This window comes from Cynocephalus volans, chromosome 6 (genome assembly GCF_027409185.1).
Source record: "Cynocephalus volans isolate mCynVol1 chromosome 6, mCynVol1.pri, whole genome shotgun sequence".
Taxonomy (NCBI): domain Eukaryota; kingdom Metazoa; phylum Chordata; class Mammalia; order Dermoptera; family Cynocephalidae; genus Cynocephalus; species Cynocephalus volans.
The window spans coordinates 55,704,882-55,726,665 of NC_084465.1; the positions used below are offsets into that span (position 1 = coordinate 55,704,882).

At 33.5% G+C, this 21,784-nt stretch overlaps 1 protein-coding gene across 1 annotated transcript in view; it reads right to left on the reverse strand.

Annotated features, from left to right (window-relative positions):
• LOC134380917 (protocadherin Fat 2-like) overlaps positions 1-21,784 on the reverse strand; it is a 144,147-nt gene that overhangs the window by 34,812 nt on the left and 87,551 nt on the right. Inside the window, 1 exon segment of the mRNA XM_063101042.1 lies at positions 6,448-6,578. Within this exon segment, the coding sequence (XP_062957112.1) occupies positions 6,448-6,578 (131 nt within the window).

Consider the following 21,784-nt stretch of genomic DNA (forward strand, 5'->3'; position numbering starts at 1 on the left):
GGAACCTCTTTCTCTGCATCCTCATCAGCATTTCTTATTCTCTGTCTCTTGGATAATGTCCAGTCTAACTGGAGTGAGATGATATTGCAATGTGGTTTTAATTTGCATTTCATTGATGCTTTCTGATGTTGAGCATTATTTCATGTGTCTGTTGGCCATTTGTATATCTTCCTTGAGAAATGCCTATTCATCTCCATTGCACATTTTAAAATCAGGTTCCTTGTTTTTATACTTTTAAGTTGTTGAATTCCTTATAGATTCTGAATACTAATCCCTTGTCATATGCATAGTTTGCAAATATTTTCTCCCATTCTGTAGATTGTATTTGCACTCTGTTGATTGTTTCTTTTGCTGTGCAGAAGCTTTTTAGTTCAATATAATCCCATTTGTTTATTTTTTCTTTTGTTACCTGTACTATTGGGGTCTTATTCATAAAGTCTTTGCCCAGTCCTACTTCCTGAACTCTTTCCCCCATATCTTTTTCTAGGAGTTTTATAGTTTCGGGTCTTATATTTAAGTCTTTAATTCATTTTGAGTTGATTTTGGTATATGGTGAGAGGTACAGCTCTAGCTTCATTCTTCTACATATGGATGTGCAGTTTTCCCAGCACAATTTATTGAAGAAGCAGTCTTTCCCCAATGTATGTTCTTGGTACCTTTGTCAAAGATCGGTTGGCCTAAGTCTGTAGGTTGATTTTTAGGTTTTCTATTCTGTTCCCTTGGTCCATGTGCCTGTTTTTATGCCAATATGATGTTCTTTTGGTTACCATAACTTTGTAGTACAATTTCAAACCGGGTAGTGTTATACCTATGTTTTTGTTGTTGTTGTTGTTTGTTTGTTTGTTTGTTTTTGTTTTCTTTCCTGAGGATTGCTTTGGCTGTCTGGGTCTTTTGTTGTTCTATATGAACACTACGATAGTTTTTCTACTTCTGTGAGGAATGTTATTAGTATTTTGATGGGGATTGCATTGAATCTGTGGATCGTTTTAGGTAGCATGGACTTTTCGCAATGTTAATTCTTCTGATCCAAGAGCATGGAATGTCTTTCCATTTTTTTGTGTCCTCTTTAATTTTTTTTTAGCAGTGATTTGTAGTTCTGGTTGTAGAAATCTTTCACCTCCTTGGTTAAATTTATTCCTAGGTATTTTATTTTTTTGCTGACTATTGTAAATGGCTTGATTTCTTTTTCTGCCAGTTCATTATTGGAGTATAAAGAAGTTGATATTGTATCCTGCAACTTTTCTGAAATCACTTACCAGCTCTAAGAGCTTTTGTATAGAGTCTTTAGGTTTTTCTATATATAGGATCATGTCATCTGCAAACAGCGACAATTTGACTTTATCATTTTTAATCTGGATGCCTTTTATTTCTTTCTCTTGCCTGATTGCTCTAGCTAGTGCTTCCAATACTATGTCAAATAGGAGTGGTGAGAGTGGGCATTCTTGTCTCGTTCCTGTTCATAGGATGATATTGGCAGTGGGTTTGTTGTATACAGCTTTTTTGTGTGTTGAGATACTTTCCTTCTACACCTAATTTGCTGAGAATCTTTATCACCAAGACATGTTGAATTTTGTCAAATAAGTTTTCTGTGTCTATTGAGATAATCATATGGTTTTTGTCCTTGATTTTATTGATGTGGTGTATCATATTTATTGATTGGCATATGTTGAACCATTCTTGCATCTTTGCAATGAATCTCACTTGATCATGTTGTATACTTTTTTTACTTTGTTGCAGTATTCTGTTTGCTAATATTTTGTTGAGGATTTTTGCATCTATGTTCATTTGAGATATTGGCCTGTAGTTTTCTTACTTTTTGTATCTTTGTCTGGTTTTGGTATCAGGGTGACGCTGGCCTCAGAATGAGTTTGGGAGAATGGTATTTGTTTGAATTTTTTTGAGTAGTTTGAAGGGAATTGGTATTAATTCCTCCATATAGGTTTGGTAGAATTCAGAAGTAAAGCCATCCAATCCTTGGATTTTCTTTTTGGGGAGACTGCTAATTACTTCTTCAATCTCATTGCTGGTATCAGTCTGTCCAGGTTTTCTATTTCTTCTTGGTTAAATCTTGGTAGTTCGTATGTGTCCAGAAATTTATCTATTTCCTACAGGTTTTCAAATTTGTTAGCATATAGTTGTTTATAATAGTCTGTAATGATTCTTTGTATTCTAAAGTATTGGTTATAAGGTCTGCTTTTTATTTCTGATTTTTGTTATTTGGGTCTTCTCTCTTCTTTTTTCAGTTAGCCTAGCTAATGGTTTGTGTATTTTGTTTACCTTCTCAAAAAAAAAAAAAAAAAAAGCACAACTTTTCATTTCATTGATCTTTTGTATCCTTTTTTGGTCTCTACTTCATTTAGTTCTTCTTTGATCTTTATCATTTCTTTCCATCTACTGACTTTGGTATTAGATTGTTCTTGTTTTTCTAGTCTTTGAAGTATAGCCTTAGTCAGTTTGTTTAAAATCATTCTCTTCTTTTGATATGAGCTTTTATTGCAATAAACTTCCCTCTTAGTACTGCTTTTGCAGTGTCCCACAGGTTTTGGTATGATGTGTCTTTATTTTTATTTGTTCTAAGACCTTTTTGATTTCCTGTTTAATTTCTTCTTGGAACTATAGGTCATTCAGGAGCATGTTTTATAATTTCCATTTATTTATATAGTTTCCTGAGTTTCACTTGCTATTGATTTCTAGTTTTAATCTGTTCTGATCTTAAAAGAAACTTGAGATGATTTCAACTTTTTAAAATTTGTTAAGGCTTGACTTGTGACCTAATATGTGATCTATGCTGGAGAATGTTCTATGTGCTATGAGAAAAATGAATGTTCTGTAGTTGTTGGATAAAATGTTCTGTATATTATCTGTCAGGTCCAATTGGTCTAAAGTGTCATTTAAATCTTGTGTTTCTCTGTTGATGTTTTGCCTAGATGATCTGTACAATGCTGAGCGGGTGGTGTTCAGTTCCCCAGCTCTTATCATATTGGAGTCTATCTCATTCTTTAGGTCTAATAGTGCTTGCTTTATATATCTGGTGCTCTGGTTTGGAGTACATATATATTTATGACTGTTATGTCTTCTTTCTGGATAATCCCTTTATCATTATACAATGGCCTTCTTTTCTCTTTTTATGGGTTTTGTTTTAAAGTCTGTTTTATCTGATATAAGAATAACTACTCTTGCTTGTTTGGGGTTTCTATTTGTGTAGTCATCTTTTTTCATCCCTTCACTATTAGTCTGTTTGTGTCTTTACAGGTGAGGTGAATCTCGAAGATGGCATATAGTTTGGTCTAGCTTTTTAATCAAATCAGTCATTTTGTGCCTTTTGAGTGGGGAAATTAATCTATTTACATTTATGGTTATTATTGAAACACACTGTTTTACTCTCAGCATTTTATCAATTTTTGTTTGGATGTTTTAAATATCGTTTGTTCCTTTCTTTCCTTTTTATTGTTTGTTTTTGGTGTTTGTTGGTTTTTTGAGGTGGTAAGATATACTATCTTTCTCTTTATTGTTTGCATTTTTATTCTACCAGTGATTTTCATTCTTTCTTGTTTATTCATGGTCATGATTATTATTTTTCATATCCCCAGTGTAGTACTCCCTTGAGGATTTATTGTACGGCTGGTTCTGTGGTGGTTAACTCCCACAGTTTTTATTTGTCTGGGAAACACAATCTGAAGGATTGCCTTGCTGGGTATAGTACTGTTGTCCAGCAGATTTTTCCTTTTAATATTTTGAATATATCACCCCGTTCTCTTCTGGCCTGTAGAGTGTCTGTTGAGAAGTCTGCTGTTAGTCTGATGGGAATTCCCTTATAGGTAACTTGGCACTTTTTTCTTGATGTTTTAAAGATTCTCTCTTTGTCTTTGAGCTTTGCCAGTCTGACTATAATGTATCTCAGAGAGGACCTTTTAGGATTGAATCAGTTTGCAGATCTTTGAGCCTCCTGGATCTTACGGTCCATGTATCTCCTAATACCTGGTAAGTTTTCTGCCATTGTTTTGTTGACTAGTTTTCCAACCTTTTCCTTTCTCTTCCCTTTCCAGAAAACCCATGATCTGGATGTTTGTGAGCTTAAGGTTTTCTGCTAGTTCTCTTTGATTTTCTTCAATTTCTTTTTATTCTTTATTCTTTTTTTTTTTTTTTTGTCTGCCTGGGTTATTTAGAAAAGACCACCTTCAAGATCAAAAAATGTTCCTTCTGCTTGCTTTAATCTGCGCTTAAGCTCTCATTTCTGTCTTTATTTCATTGAATAAATCCTTTAGTTCCAGGAATTCTGCCACATTCTTTTTTAAAGTATTAATTTCTTTGTAAATTTCCTCCTTTATAACTTGGATATTTTTTCCCATTTTGTTGTGTTGTCTAACTGATTCTTCTTGTATTTCATTTATTTTCTTTAAGATTGTTGTTCAGAATCAGAATTCCTTTTCAGCTATTTCAAAGTTTTCCTGTTCTATGGGGCCTGGTACTTGAGAATTACTATGTTCCTATAGTAGTGTCATATTTTCTTGTTTTTTCATATTTCTAGTATCTCTATGTTGGTGTCTGGTCATCTGGTAGAGCAATTGCTTCTCTTATTTTGGAGTGGGCTTTGAGGAAAGAGACTTCCTTTTGTAGATGTGTTTTATATTGACCTCTGAGTAGGGTGTTTGAGTATTTTTTATGGGTAGGCACAGTACTGTAGTCTTTGTGTTAGTACTTCAGCTGAATTCTGTGTAGGAGTTGCATGCGAGTTCCTCAGAGCCTAGGCACTGGGGTACTTAGTGATTCCTTGCTCAGGTTAGTGACACTGTATTGGTTTGTTGAGGACACGGGTGAGTTCTTGAGTTCTTGGGAGAAGCAACTAGGTGTCCTGTTGCTCTTTGGCTAGGTTTTGGATCAAAAATTCATTATAGACAAGTGTGGAATTTGGGTGCAACACAGACTTTTAAATCCATTTACTACACTTTTTAATTCACTATATTTTTTTAGACAAATGGTTGCTTTAAAAAAATAATAATAAACTACTTATTTATTGAGGTACTTGATATCACCATCACAAATCCTAATATTGTGCAAGGGTATATGTCACCTTCTAAACAAAAATTAAAATTCATTATACTGAATCCACTTCATATAAAAGTGGCAGCCTCTCTGTTGTCCTTAATAAGTTTTCACTTTCATGCTAATACAGTCATTTACCGCATAGTGGTATTTTAGTCAAAGATGGACTGCGTATAGGATATTGGTCACATAAGATGACAACATTGTACTTTTCCTGTACCTTTTCTGTATTTAGGTATGCTTAGGTACACAAACACTATTGTGTTACAACTGCCTACAGTATTCAGCACAGTAACATGCTGTACAGGTTTGTAGCCTAGGAGCAATAGGCTACATACCACATAGCCTAGATGTGTAGTAGATTATACCATCTAGGTTTGTGGAAGGACACTCTATGATCACACAACAATGAAATCACCTAACAACGTATTTCTCAGAACCCATCCCTGTCATCAAGTGATGTATGATTGTACTTCTGTTAACTTTGGGTTGCATTACTTTACCTTGTGGAATCTATACTCCATCTTCCAGGATAAGAGTCAACCTTATGTTAGTGAATAAACATGGTTTCCATTTTTATGCCTCTCAAAAGGAAATAAAATGACCCTTAAATATAAGCTAAATTATATTTTGTCTTTCTTTTATATATTCTTTCATTTCTTCTTCAAATGCCAGCTTTGGAGATACTTCCTAGTGAAATTATCTCTTCCCAAGCCCTCTGGGCAAGAGTTAAGTACCCCACAGAAAGATATTTCAATTTCGATTACCTCTTTTATCACTCTCCCTTATAATCTATTATAACATTCATTCTCCCATGCCCTTTCTACTAAAGACTGTGCTCCTGGAGGGCAGGTGCTGTCAACTATCATCTCTGTATTCTAGTCTCCTGGAACAATGTCTGAGCCATAGAGCTCAGGAGATATTTCTTGAATTAACTCAATCCTCCTATAATTCTTTCATCTTACATTTTTGGGACCTCTGTATATCCTTTGATAGGAAAATATAAACAGAGGTCTTGATCTTTTTTATGTATGTACCAATTAAATGTCATCTCTTCCTTTGTTGTAGGAAAATTTATAATCTCATTTCTTTCTCCCCTCTCCCCCACACATAGTTATTAGCTTGAATTGTTTGATTGATCACTTAGGGAAAGAGCATTAGCTTTAGGACCAGGAGATCTTGGTTAGTATCCTATATCTAAATCTAAAACAGTTATGCTGTTATGCTTTTTTGTAATTATCAGCAAGGATAACATTTGTAAAGCACTAAAAGTAGTACTCATAGGTGCTCAATACATTTCCCAAGCCTCTTCTCTCCAGTTACACCATGATCTTTTGAAGGCACTCTTGATGGAACTTATGAGCAATGAACAAAATCAAATAGAAGCAGCAATTCAAGGCTTACTCTTTGAAGAGGCACCATACAACAGCGTAGAGACACATCACAAAAAGAACTCCTGTTAGAGTTAGCACTGCAGGCATCCAGTTAGCAGAGCTTCAATAATATAAAATCTTCATTAAGACACAAGTAGTAATCTGAGAAATATGATATATATTTATTAAGCATTAATAGCGCAATTGACAAAAATATGAAGTATAGTATATACTGAGTAGAGTTCTTGCACATTTTTCTTTGTTCTTTTTATATTATTAAAATAATACTATAAAAAAATAAGATTATCATCTGATATTTACTTGAAAAATTAAAAACACAAATACAAAAAATGACAGGGCATAATAAATTAACAATTCATTCCACCACCAAAAACAAACCAATGTTTTTCATTAAAAGCAAATGTCTTTTGCTTTTAAATATTGCTTCTGGCCAGAATCCTCTTTCCTGCCTTGCCCTCTTGGTGAACATTATTTCACTACCAGGGCTATCCTCCACCATTGTTTTTTAAGAAGCCTAACTTTTGGGTAGAAATTGTCATACCCACACCCTCTTTGCTCATATTTCTACTGTAACATTTAGAGTACTTTGCCACCTTTATTTCCTTTGGTTTTAATTTTTCATATTGGGAAAGGAACTCCTATTTAATAAGGACCATTCCTTGATCATCTTTGTGGATTTCATGCAGTCCTTGGCACAGAGAAGACATAAATGAGTGTTGGCTGAATGACAGATGGAATGAATCAGCAAGTTGATTACAGGGCAAAGTATTATTTCAAAAATGGGTCAGATCACTGTTGCCCTTTCCTGCTTCCTGTTATAAAAGTACAGAAAGTTTTTTTTCCCCAGATGAGGTCCCATTACCATATAAAGTGTTACTATTTAAGAAGCTAGTACTAATAATTTTAATGTAATTTGACATCCATGACTAAGCAAGTTTACATGCCCAGCAGATGGCAGCAAAAGATAGGATAAGTTGTGAACACCTCGGCATGAAGTGTGCCACTTCTTAAGGCAACATATTTCATGAGGCTGATTTCATAGAAATAAAAAAGGGAGAAAAAAGACCTTGCAAAAAAGGATCAATCAACAATGGTGGTAGCAGAAGTAGCACTCTTTATATAATTCAGTGAGAGAAATCCTGATCACTTTGTTGAATTTTGGTAGTTGTTAAGTAGTGTATAACTAAACATTCGATTTTATACTACAGCAATATGGGCATGTCTGGACACAGAAAGATGAAGAAACCAGATTAGGCTCCAACAGTGTAAGTTGAAATATTGTGGCCTTGTTCTAAGTAAATAATACTATACTATATTTCCGAATGTGAAATAGACTAAAAGGATGATGGACAATTTGAATATGTCACTTAATCATCTAGCTCTATTTTCAGCTCATTAAGAAACAATACCCCTACCAAGCACATTTGAGAAGAATGCCACCGCTAATATAAGAAAAGAAATCCCAGCCTATAGCTACAATATTGTCTTTTCTTCCTCTCTCCCTTCCTTCCTTCCTCCTTACCTCCCTCTCTTCCTTTTTCCTTTAAATACTTATTGAACACTTACTATATTCCAAAAATCACCATACAAAGGAAATATAGAACCTAAAACCAAAAAGTGTAGGATTAGAATTTATTTAACAGTCACTGTGTGGGATGATTGGGCTAAGCCTTTTAGCGATGTTACCTTAGTTCCCCATAATGCTCATCCTAAAAGAAAGAGGTGTTCACTACCACCAGCATACACAGGAGGAACTAAGGAAGGCTCTGTATGTTACCTAAAGTTCCACAGTCACTAAGTGACACACAATTGGTGTTTACATGTAGATTTTTGTATCTCCAAAAACCATGTTCTTCAGTAGAGTATGCTACTTCCTCCAAAATGAGGATATTATGAGAGTTTTGAGAAAAAAAAAAATTCCAATTCCTATATCAAGGGGTCAAGGCACCATTTTGCAAATCACCATAGCTTTTACACAAACGTAATTATAAATTTTTGTCCGTGGGAATTGAGCAGTGCAGCTCCAATTAAAGGCATCTGAAAGTTCGTTAAAGGTTAGCTGGATCATCCTCGCTTCTTGGACTTCATTGCCTGACAAACAGCAGTAGATCCCCAACCAGCCAAAAAAAAAAAAAGAGTAGATTTCCAAGTTGCTTTATTCTGCATATATTTTTCTTCTCTCCCTCATGCACACACACGAATATCTAAAGCTTTTATAAAAAAGTAAATTGACTTTTTAAAAATAATTCAAAGTCTATGATGACTTGGAATATTACATTTTTTCAGTAATGATTAAAAAGAGAAAAATATTTCTGCAGATTAAATTTAATATTAATAGCTTGTATTTATATAACATGTTTATTATGAGAGTTTTCATGCCTCTTGTTTCATTTGATCCTTTCAACATCTCTTGCACAATACATATGGCTATTCTAATCCCTTTAGTAACTCATGTACACAGAGTAAATATTTAAGTGTGTATTATGTGTAGGCTTGGCTCTCTCAATTATATCTTTTTTCAGTTGATTATTCAAAACAATTTTAAAGAACCAAATTTGGGGGTTAGCATTTGGTACTTTCAGTGCTTCCATATCTTATTACATGCTCCCCTTATGTTTCAATTGTTTTAAACTCTTTGGAGCCTCCAGTAGATAGTAATCAGGAGGTGCAGAGCATTCACTCCTTCCTTACCTTTTGCAACTGCAGCCTGACTGCACTTGCTGCCTCCAATCTTTTCTTTTACATCTACCCTCCACTCTGCTGGCCTAGTTTTAATTATAAAATTATTCATTAACACTTCCCAGGAACCTAAGTTGGTTTTGCATTGTCTATACAATAAAGTCCAAACTCCACAGTATTGACTCTGGACTTTAATCAATCTACCTAATATCTCCCTTTCTGGATTTGCCTCTGGCCATTCTGAGTGAGACACACTTGGTTTCTCTCCTTTCAAGTACAGACCTTGTGCTCTCACATTGATGTTTCTCAATTTCCACCATTTCTAAATGTCTTTGCTTCTCATTCTATTCATCAAAGGCCTACATTAAATTCAAATCTTTCTTCCTGGAGTTTCTCATATTCTTCCAGCCAGAATTTGCCATGTGTCTGTCCTACATTTGTTTACTTTCCTTCAACAGCATTTGTCAAAATGACTTATAATTTGCTTAATTGGAAATAAATCTCTATGCACACTGTGGCTTATAAGTCTTCACATGATATGACCCCTGCCAATCTCTTAGCCTTATTTTACTCATTTTTTCCCAGCTCACTCACTATACTGGCCAGAAGATGCTTCAAATCTCACCCATTTCTCTGTGCCCATCTTCCTGGTTCTACCACTTACTAAGTCTGTGACCTCGAGAAAGTTATTTAAACCACTGGTGTCTCAGTTTTCTTTTCTTTTTTTTTTTTTTTTTGTCGTTTTTTCGTGACCGGCACTCAGCCAGTGAGTGCACCGGTCAGTCCTATATAGGATCCGAACCCGCGGCAGGAGCGTCGCCGCACTGCCAGCGCAGCACTCTACCAAGTGCGCCACGGGCTCGGCCCTCAGTTTTCTCCTTTGTAACCTGGACAAAAAAATTAGTTAAAACTTTTAAGTCGATTAAATCAAATGATGGCTTTTTTTAATGTGAAAATTTTGTGTCTACATAGATTTACAAACATAAATTCCATAACTATGTAAAAAGTTTTTTACTTTAAGAAAATATTAATTGAAATATTTTCTCTTAAGTAAAATTATTAAAATCTGATATAATTATTATATCCTAAAATTTCTGGAAATGATTTTAGATCATATATTTTTATGTGTACAAAGTATACTTTTTATATTTACTTTTTAAGTGAAGGTTGAAATTTTTTTTCTTATGGCTTATAGGTTTTTCTAAGCAGAAAACACAAAGACACTGTTATAATTGGATAATTGAGCGGTTACTCCTCCCTGTCATGAACATAAGGAGTGATGACATAAATGGCTAAGGATTGACAGGACACTGGACTTTGTATGTCATCAGACATTTATCTCACCATTAGGTAAATCAGCAGTGAAAACAAAAGAATTTCTCATTTGTCATTTGGTCATGCACTAAGCTTCTTACAGCTGTGTGCAGTTAATTTGGTTTGATTCATAACCTTAATTACTTAACTTGTTATATTTTACAGAAAAGACAATAATAATAATCTCCCTTGTCATGAAATCTTTCGTCAGTGGGTATTAGAGTCACAGCAGATGTGCAAGGCTATAACCTAGCAGAGTACAATTCACATTATTTCTAGTAGCTCTCAAATTATTTCATTTAACTCTCACTGAAGAAGATTTTTTTTAAAGATTAACAATAGGAAATTCTAATTCAAGCTTGTATAATTACTGCTTTTCGTGCTGTGTCTCAAATACTTCAATTTAAATACAGACCAGACCTCTGTAGAAAATGTTAAGTAATTTTTAGTGGTAAAACACTAAGAATTTAAGAAGAAATGCTGGTTTGCCCATTTGCCAAGAAAATTACTATAAAAAATTAATGAATATTATAAAGAAAATTTTAGAAAATATTAGTATTGTAAAGAAAACATAACTTTTTTTCCTTAGTGGTGACTGTGAATGAGAACTAGAGATTTGATAAACATGTCAGGAATCACTTATGCTGAATGCTTTCAAACAATCTGTTTCTGCATTTTCAATCAATTAATAAATATTTATAAAATAACTAGTATAATGCTATTAATTGTTAATCACCTCCTATGTTCTGGGAACTGTACAAGTAGTGGTTTCTGAAATAGCTTTTAATAGTCTACATGGACAAATTGAAACTGAGGCTCAAAGGTTGTAAATAACTTGACCCAGCTTTAGAGACACAGGGGAAGAGCTGGGATTCAAACCAAGACCTGTCTTATTCTTATGGCCACACTCTTCCTGTTACTGTACTTGGGCCTTAAGTTTGCTTAGCATGGGTGTAAAAATTGTTTTGACAGCGTCTGTGTGATATTACATTGTTACCATTTCTTTTATTTCAAGTTTTCATTTGAAAACTTCACTTAACTTTGATTAGGCCTTGGTCATACCATGAATGAATGAATATGATGAGAATTTAAAAATATTAATGCTGCCAAAAGTATTTTCTGAACATTAAGTTATAATATTATTTAAAAAGTTAACTCCCTTTTTTTCTTAACTATGATATTACTTCTAGAGCTTATTATTCATTTTCATATCCTAGGTGCTAATTCAATTAATATATGTCATATAAATAAAAATGAATGTACAAAAAGAAAAAATATTAAAAAATATAACGACAGAACTTTAAAGTAATTAATTGCACAACTATCACTCTTCTAGAATGAAAAACAAGGCCATTAGCAAGAAGACATTATTTAGAAAAGCAAATTAAAATGACCAAAAAATCAAATAAATTCTTAAGTCTCTTTAATCAGTGGTTAGTCTCACTTTGATTATCCATATTATTACCCTTGAAGACCATGGGGTTTTCTTTATATTTTGTAAAATGTTAAATACACTATTGGCTTCTAATTTATAAACAACTTTTTAAAATAAATCAACTATACTGAAACCAGGTTCCAAAAAGTTGAATTCTATCTCGGAAGGAAATACTGAATTTCCAATTAAATTTAATATTTATGTACTTAAACATACAAATATGTATGAAGTTGTATCATAAAAATTCAGAATCCACATTATGAACTGAGCATTGCTTTACACTTGTACTTTTTTCTAGCCTTTTTTTGTTCTTAAAGTTTGACTCATGATTCTTCTTGCACATGGAAACTTATATGTAGCTGACAGTTATAAATATTTTAAACTGGAGAAGGTCTCGCAAATTTTGGGACCTGTAGGAAATTCAGTATATGTGACCAAACACAATCTTAATTTGTACTGCTAAGGAAGGACATTTATTCATAAAAGTGTTATTTCCAAAAGCATATAATCCATCAATCAAAAGACAAATGTAAGTCACTTTCTCTTTTTAATTAGGTAAGACACTATTTTTTTAAAAAAATAAACTCTAGCATTCTGTTGAGTAGCCCATGCAGACTTAATTGTGTACTTTTAGGTATTAGAATAATCAAGAAGAATCATAAAAGGAAATTGTACCCAAGGGTACTTCAAAAAGTTCATGGAAAGATTTGTATTATCTTTTAATTCTATTTTTTCATGAACATTTTGAAGTAAGTTTGCATCAGTTGTCCAGGATGCAATTTGCTTATGAAATGACAGGCAGATATATGCCATGTTGCTTTTCCTTAATGCTGTCCACACATTTTTGAATAGCTCCTTTCATAACTCTTCTCAGTTATTCTATATCTATTTTCTACTGGCAATCGGATGGACACAAAGACCAAGAAAAAAATGAATGTAAAATGTGATTCTCACTACTTATTTATGCAGCCTGTTTTTTATAGCATCATTAAATGTGACACATAACACATATAGAAATAAATGCTCAAACAGTTGCATAACTAATGTCCCTTTGCAACATAGAAAGTGAAATGTTTTCAGGGTCACCATGAAACTTTACTCCCAAGTCACACCTGAAGCAAGAAGAGTGACTTTGCCACTTAGTTCCCATGTCTTCAATTTAAGAAGAATAATCACATACTATATAAAGGTTAGACAGCAGAGTGGCCCAAGATGTGCAGCAAAGATTTCCATCCCCCACCATAGACCCAAGGGACCTTTTATTGTTGCTTCACACAGGGGTAAACACATACATCATGCCCTGTCATACTCTGTCCTGCACACTCTTTTAGAGTAGATAAAAATGGTCATGCTTCACTTTAATGCATTTCTTCACAGCCTCCACAGTTTCTGACCTGCCATAAAGATGCTGTATTTATCATCATCAACCAATGATTCTTTACTGATTTATTCTTAGAAATCATTGGAGGTAAGAGAGGCAAGTTTGTTATAATTCTGCTACTACATTTAAAAAGCTGTAATTTAATATCTTTTTTTAATCCCTCTTGCAAAAATAATGCACATCAATGCTGGATGTCTGGGAGATTTATTTTTCTTTAAAAAGGATGCATGAATTAATCAAATTTAAAAAATATAGAAATAGTGGTATAGTGGAACAAACATGGCCTCTGGAAATAGACCTATCTGAGCTGAAATTATGACTGTCACTTAATTTTGGCAAAGTAATTTCTATTTGGGACAATGCTGCTTAGTAGGGTTGCATAAAGTATTTTTATTTTTCATAGCAACCCTACTAACTATAGCATTTAGTAGGCAATCAATTTGTGACCACTGTTACCACTACTACTATGTTGCTATTTCAATCTTTCCCTTAGGAAAAAACAAAAAAACAAGAAAAATTTAATTCAAGGGTTGGAGACATTGGATGATCGTAGAAATATCATGATGAGCTCCACTTTCTAGGCTGACAAGGCAGAGTGGATGTTAAAGCACAGCTCACAGCAAATGATGGATTTCTTTAATCTCTGCTATAGTTTCGGATCAATATAAAAAGTGAAGATTAGACTCAAGTCAGCCAAAAGTGCCAGTGGCTTCCATGGGCACTCTGACCTCTTAAAATAGAGCCATAGTGCTGTATTATTCTTTGAAATGAGGGGTCAGAATATAAAGTGCATGCTTTTTCATTTTTTGGTGGCTTAACTTTTGCTTATCATACGTAAGTATTTGCTAATCATTCTTAATCGTTTTAATACCCACCTATTTTTCCTACCTTTCTTAGGCTACTGTGGAATAAGGTACACAAGTCCAACAGTGTGCTAGTAAACAAACTCTTAAAAGGCAAAACCAAAATGTCTTGGTATGACATATTTGCCAGTTTACATAAGGTAAATACTCCCACTATGACTTATTTCCAACTACCAAAAGCTTAATAACCAGACTACAGAATATCTGACTATTTAACAATAGGCTCTCATTAGCTGGAGTGAGGCAGCTGCAGCACACCACTCTTCCAAATGATCAGCTGAAAAAAAAGGTCCGGGAATATTTGATTGCACATTACCTAATGAGGTATATGTCAGTGAAGAACTGGTCTTTACTAAGTCGAAATCAGCCTTGGAAAAGTAATGTGCCAGTGCAATGAGCACAATAGTGGAGAAAACATGTAAGGTTACAAAGATATAAGCCCCCAGTATCTCAGCAGCCATAATATCCTTAGGATTAGCCTTTAAAGCTCAAATTAAGTGAAAAGTGATGAAAAATTCCAATTTTGTCACTCTATGCACCTAATGCCTTTTCTCAGTTTTTCACTGATGGATTAAAAACATTTTCATTTTACTGATATCCATCATAAAACATAGATGGGCTATCAGGATGAAACTTAAGTTATTTACAGATTTTCTCTTTTTTACCCATGCACTGTTTATGTTGAAATCAGAGTAAAAAGCCATAGTTATAAACTAGGATGACTTAAAGCTTTAGCCATCATCTGTATTGTCAAAATGGACATTAGTTCTGAGATTTTTATTATGAATTTAATTTACTGCATGCAGATACTTTCAGGAATTTTGATTCATAATTCTTTGGGGATTATATTTGCAGGAAATGGTGTCTAGCCAGTTACTTCATTGTCTCTTTAGCCAATCTGGACATAAATTGGAAGGGTTTAATTCAGTTTATAAAACATAACTTAGTTTCTTTCCTCTTTTCTACCTGCCCTGAGAAGGACCTCTGAATAAGTAGATGTGGGTTCAAAGACTAAGGTTAATCAGAAGACAATCTACAACAGTTCTGTTTATTTTACTTAGCCTAGGGCTGGATTTATTTATTATTAGCCTATTTAACTAAGTTGTTGTACACTTAAGATAAAAGGAGTTCTTCTTATTTTCCTTTCTAAGACTCAAGGTATGATTTTACTTACTTTAATGTCTACAAGAGCATGCCAAGTGTCAACATACTTAAAGAAGATATGTAAAGTTTTCTCTATAGCTATGTATTAGTGGCATGTCTTGCTTTGTTTACTTTATACCAATAGAAATATATTTTGCTTATGAAAACATTTTTTTACAAATTCAGAAGCAGTGATGAACCCTTGTTTTTACTCAAGGTTTCATAACCTGGGTTTCATGAATGGCTTTTATGAGTCTTTAAAATTGAATTTAGAAGTGTGTGCACATATATATGTTTATTGTGCTGGAGAGAGGGGTCACAGCTTTCGTCAGATTCTGCAACAGTTCATGAACCCTCCCTCTTCCAATTAAGAACCATACAGTACCTTTCTTACAACATATAGCACTGGCCCTTTAACTTATCAAGTACCATACTTGGCATTGTAAAAGATGCAGAGGTCTTTACTGAATGTCTACAGTAGGTTACAATTTATGGGATGCCTTATATATATTTTTTCAAAAACCTGGAGAAATTTTTGTTTAAAACTCTTCATTAATAGTAAATTTCATACTGAAGATGTCTCCTGTAATATTCATAATGTAATTGCATTAATTTTTAATGACTTTGAGCTTTTTGTTATCAGGTCCTTACTTCTCTAAAACTCAGACACACATGGTTAGCAATCTGGCTTTAAGAATGTTCCATTTTCGTTAAGAGGCTTTTATAGTTATATTTTAGGAACAGATAAAATTCTGGCAGTATACTCTAACCACTTAGAAATGTTTTTATGTTTTCATATCCCATTCAACATTCTAAATAGAAATATCTGCCTTTTTATAATAATAATAAAAAAGATAGTCTATAATAATAATGACTAAATTCTAAAAGGAATTCTCTTTCCCATGATACATTAAAAACACGCATATTGTAATACATCAATTTCAAACAAAGCAGACGATTAATTCTATTGCTTATTCTATTTCAGATGCAGCAGTTCATCTCCATATAAAGTACCATTGCCTTACTTCAGCACTTCTTTTATCTGGATTATTAAAACAAGCCCCTAACTGGTTTTGTGGGCATTCCTTTCTCTATCCACAAATTTCCCCCTCATGTTTTCTTGCCTTTATTCTAAAGTCATTAACACTTAAAAATATTTGATGCTGTTATCCTTCTCTTGTAATACCTCTTTTTATTCTCCCTAATTGGAAGATAAAGTTTATCTTTCTTAGTATGGTGTACTAACACCTTCAAATTTTTGCCCTACTAGTCCTCCACTTTTCTGCACATAAATGTTTATTTCTAAGCCACTTCTAGTTGGATATTTTATTACTTATAGCTAGAAGATTTTTCTCTGATTTACTCAACTTTGTATATCAACAACTAGCACAAAGCTGGAGACACAGGTGATCTTTACTGAATAATTTTGTAACAAACCAAAAAATACATGATAGCTAGTCAGTGATACCTTTAATAAACCTTAAGAATTATTAGCTTTTTAAAAGCTGTCTTAAAATATATAGGGGTGTTTGTGAGTCTGTTTATTCACTCTTAAGCAAGTGAAAGTTGTAAGATATTTGGGTATCATTTCCTCTTCCTGCACAATGGGTAAGTTAAACTACAGAATTTCTAAGGTTACTTCTGGTTTGGTAATACTTTTGCAAAGAGAGGCACATACTCATATATCTCCCTGCAGAGATGTGTGTATTATATAAGTACCCATATAAACATAAAAGTTGATACAGCTTATGGAGGAAAGCAAAGACCATTCGGTACAGTCCTTGGGAATATATTCAAAAGTTGCATGTTGGTAATCATTTCCAGACAGTATTAATTGGTCTGCCTTTTTTAGCAAACCTAATGTGGTTTACCAAAGGAAGTATATGGATTACAATACTGCTTAGCTAAACTACAAATTTAAAAATCCTTTCACATTTTGCTGCAGAATTTGTCTATTTTGCTGCAGAATTTGTCTATTTTGCCTATTATGTTTTATTGCAATGCCTCTGCTTTGCTAGGTTTTCCTTTATTAATCAGGAATTTGAATGATAGAAATCCATGTGTTAACATAAGAGATTTTTTTTTCCATAGCAGTACAAGCTAAAATGATCTCTCCCAAAGGAGCAAGATCTAGCAAAGAAGCTTGACTCAGAAAAGGGAGGTGAGGTTCAAGTTGAGCCAGAAATGAAAAACAATACTTTTTAAGCGCTTGGAATGCTACTATAACATCTTACAATATTACGGACAATATTACTGGGTCTTAGGCAATATTTACCTGACTTAAAAAATGATTTCAATACATATTTGTAGAATGTAAAACAAAGTTCTATGGTCACATACCCTTGGGTAGGGAGAGGAACTAAGAACTAATTTACTGATGACCAGGAGAATATTCATGCTTAAATAGTAAATTATAGAGATTGACTATAGAAAATGTTGACTAAAAGCTCCAAAGCAGATAAAGTTTTAATGAAGCTCTAAACAAGTGAGGCTATTTTATTTGTGAGTATTATCTGGGGAACAATTTACAATATTAAATACTAACAGCTTAGCAAAGTACATGGGCATCTCAAATTATTTCCCTTTCAATTATTATACAATTATTTTTTAATATTTCTTCTTTCTTACTCTTCTACACACCTCAGATTATTCTGATGCGAAAGGCAGATATCATATCATTTCATCCATAAATGAAGTTTTTAATTCTAATGTGTTCAATTTTTCACAATTTTTTATGATTTTTTTTGTTCTATTTATGAACTCTTTCCCTATCCCCAAATTAGAAAGGCAGTCTATTATATTCTTTCTAGAGTTTTGTTCCTTTGTTTATTTTTGTCATTTAAGTCTATAATTCATCTAGACTTGATTTAAGTAGGGGATCATTCCTCCTTTGTCTCTATGTATATCAATTGTGCAATATAATTTATTGAAATTATCAGCCTTTTACTATTGCTCTAAATTACCACTTTTGACATAAATCATAGGTCCATATGAACATTTATAAGATTTAATCATATATTAGAGTATAAAGCAAGTCTCAACAGATTTAAGTAGATTGAAAGTATGCAGAGTATTACTGTGATGATAATTGTATTAGAAACCAAACGGATGACTAGAAAATTTCCTATATCTTTACAAGTTAAGAAAATAGAGAATATTTTGAAATGAATGAAAATACTATGTAACAAAACTGGGAGATGCAGTTTAAGCAGAATTGAAGGCTATACATTTGCCCCTAAACATATCTTTTTTAGGTATTGGAACCTGTAAAAATAACAGAATATCTGAAAATATGTCTAGAAATTAAAAATACAATAACTGGAATTACAACTTTATACATGGATTTAATGGCTGATTAGAAACCGCTGAAGACAATTAGGAACTGAAGATTGGTCAGAAGAAACTATCCAGAATAAGACATGAACAGACAAAAATGATAGAAAATATTTAAAGAGCAGGAGGACATAAAAACAAGAATGAAAATAGATAGCTTATTTTAATTTAGGAGATGAGAGAGGGAGAAAGAGGGGCAGCATCTAAATGCTTTTCTTTTCTTTTTTCTTTTTTTAGCAAGCTAGGTACACATACTTTATTATTATTATTATTATTGTTATGTGGAGAAAATAACAAATCTTTGTTGAGAAACATTAAAAAAGATCTACATGAATAGAAAGATATAACATGTACATGGAATAGAAAACTCAATAAAGATGTAAATTCTTCTCAAATTGATCTATAGATTCAAAGTAATCTCAATCAAGATCTCCAAATACCACAAGATTTCCTCTGTAGAAATTTACAAGCTGATTCTAGCATTTTTATGGAAATGCCAAGGGCCAAGAAAGCTTAAACACCATTGATGAAGAGGAACAGGGTGGTACGGGCACAAGGACAGACAAATACAGGGGATTTCAAAAAGTTCATGAAAGGATTCATATTATCTTTTTGTTTGTTCGTGTGTTTCACAATAAGATTTAATATTTATCCTATATCAGTGTCTTCCTCTCTGCCCATATTGCCATATTGCTGTGGATTAAATAGGGTGGCACATGACACATATTTTGGAGACCATTGATTTGGTCAAAATGGACATTCATAGACCTTCCAGTTCTGATACTGTTGGCTTTTCTTCTTCTTTTTGTTACTTTTTGTTATTGTTGTTGTTTAATTTTATTTTAGAAAATAAAAAGACTAAGATCATTGAAAATATGTTCTCTGACCACAGTAACAGAAGGAATTTAGAAAACTCACAAATGTGTGAAAATTAAACTGCACTGTCCTAGATAAACTATGGGTAAAAAGAAAAATCACAGGGAAATTAGAGAGTGCTTTGAGATAAACATCAAAGTGCAACATATCAAAATTTATACGATGCAGGATGCACAAAGTGCTTAGAGTAAATTTATACTAGTAAACCCCTATATTAAAATTAAGAAAGATCTCAACTCAGTAATGTAAACTTCTATCTTAAGAAAATAGAAAAATTAGAGCAAATTAAACCAAGAGCAAATATAAGTAGGAGATAACAAAGATTACAACAGAAATACATGAAACAGGGAATTAAAAAACAATAGAGAAAATCAACAAAAACATAAATTGATTCTTTAAAAAGATGAATAAATTGGCAAACATTTAATTAGACTGATCAACAAAAAAGAGAGAATGAAATTACTAAAATCAGAAATAAAGTAGGGACATTATTACATGTCACTATGTCTTTTTGTGGTGGTAATATTTAGCTTCCTTCTCTTTCTCATTCACATTTTTGTCCTACCAGTGGGTTTTGTTCTTTCTTGTGTATTTGTGCTCGTGATTATCATTTTCTGGATTCCAGATGCAGGACTTGTTGAGGATTTCTTGTAGGGCTGGTCATATGGTGGTGAACTCCCACAGCTTTTGTTTGTCTGGAAAATACACTATTTTCCCCTCATTTCTGAAGGGTAGACTTGCTGGGTATAATATTCTTGGCTGGGAGTTCGGTTTTTTTTTTTTTTCCTTTTAGTATTTTGCATATATAATCCCATTTTCTTCTAGCCTGTAGAGTTTCTGTTGAGAAGTCTGCTGTTAGTCTGATAAGGGCTCCCTTATAGGTGACTTGACACTTTTCTCTTGCTTCTTTTAAGATTTTCTGTTTGTCTTTGAGCTTTACCAGTTTGACTATAATGTATCTTGGAAAGGATCTTTGGGGGGTGAATCTGTTTGGGGATCTTTGAGCCTCCTGGATCTGAAGGTCCACATCTCTCCCTCAACCTGGGAAGTTTTCAGTTATTATTACAGTGAATGTTTTCATTCCTTTTCCTTTCTCCTACCCTTCCAGAACACCCATGATCTGAAGTTTTTGCACTTAAGGTTTTCTGTTAGCTTTTTTAGATTTTTCTTCACTTTTTAAAATTCTTTTTTCCTTTTTCTTTTTGGTCCATGTGTGTCATTTCAAAAAGACTATCTTCAAGAACAGAAATTCTTTCATCTGCTTGTTCTAGCCTACTGCTTAAGCTATGGGTTGTTTTTTATTTTGTTGAGTAAATCTTTCAGTTGCATGAATTCTACTACATTATATTTTAAGGTATTAATTTCTTTGTAAATTTCCATCTTCATATCCTGGATTTTTTTTTTCTAATTTCATGATGGTGTCTAACTGAGTCTTCTCATATCTCAGTAAGTTTCCTTAAGATTGTTGCTTGGAATTCCTTTTCAGTCATTTCAAGGATTTTCTGCTCTATAGGGTCTGGTATTTGAAAATTACTGTATTCTTTTGGTCATGTCATATTTTCTTGGGTTTTCATATTTTTAGTATCTCTATATTGATGTGAATTAGAGCAGTTGCTTCTTCTATTACTGTAGAGTGGGCTTTGAGGAGAGAGATGTCCTCTTCTTTTTCTGGTCTCTGCTGGTGACTCTCCTTGTGTCAATGCAGTTGAGTGTCCAGCAGACCACCTGTGTGGTGGCTGTGGCTGCTGGTGTGGTGTCGAGCTGCTTTTTCAGCTGCCATGGCTGTGATGACGGCTGTGATGGGCCACCCACATGGAAGTGGTGCTTTTGGCATGCTCTCTAGTCTGCTTTTGAGCAGGTGGTACTGCCCTTGGGTCCTTGCCTAGGACCCCAGACATGCTTTCTTGCCTGCTTCCAGGTGGAAGAGGCTGCAGCCTTCAGCTCTTTGCCTAGTACCCTGGGCGTGCTCTCTTGCCTGCTTCTGGGTGGAGGGTAATGCTTTTCAAAATTGATGAAAGATATCAAACTATAGATTAAGGAAGTCCCACAGTTCTCCAGATGGAAAAATAAAGAGAAATCTATACTTAAACACAACATAGAAAAGCCACATATAATCCAAATATAAGGAGAAATATTAACATCAGTCAGGAAAAAAGAGAAAAATTTCCTTCAAAGGAGTGTTTATATAACATATGACTTTATAATGGAAATAATGAAAGTCAGAAGAATTGAAATGTTCAAGTTGTTGAAAGAACTTATTTTCAACCTCAAATTTAAATAACTATCGCACTATCATTTGGCATTATTTGTCTAATAAACACTT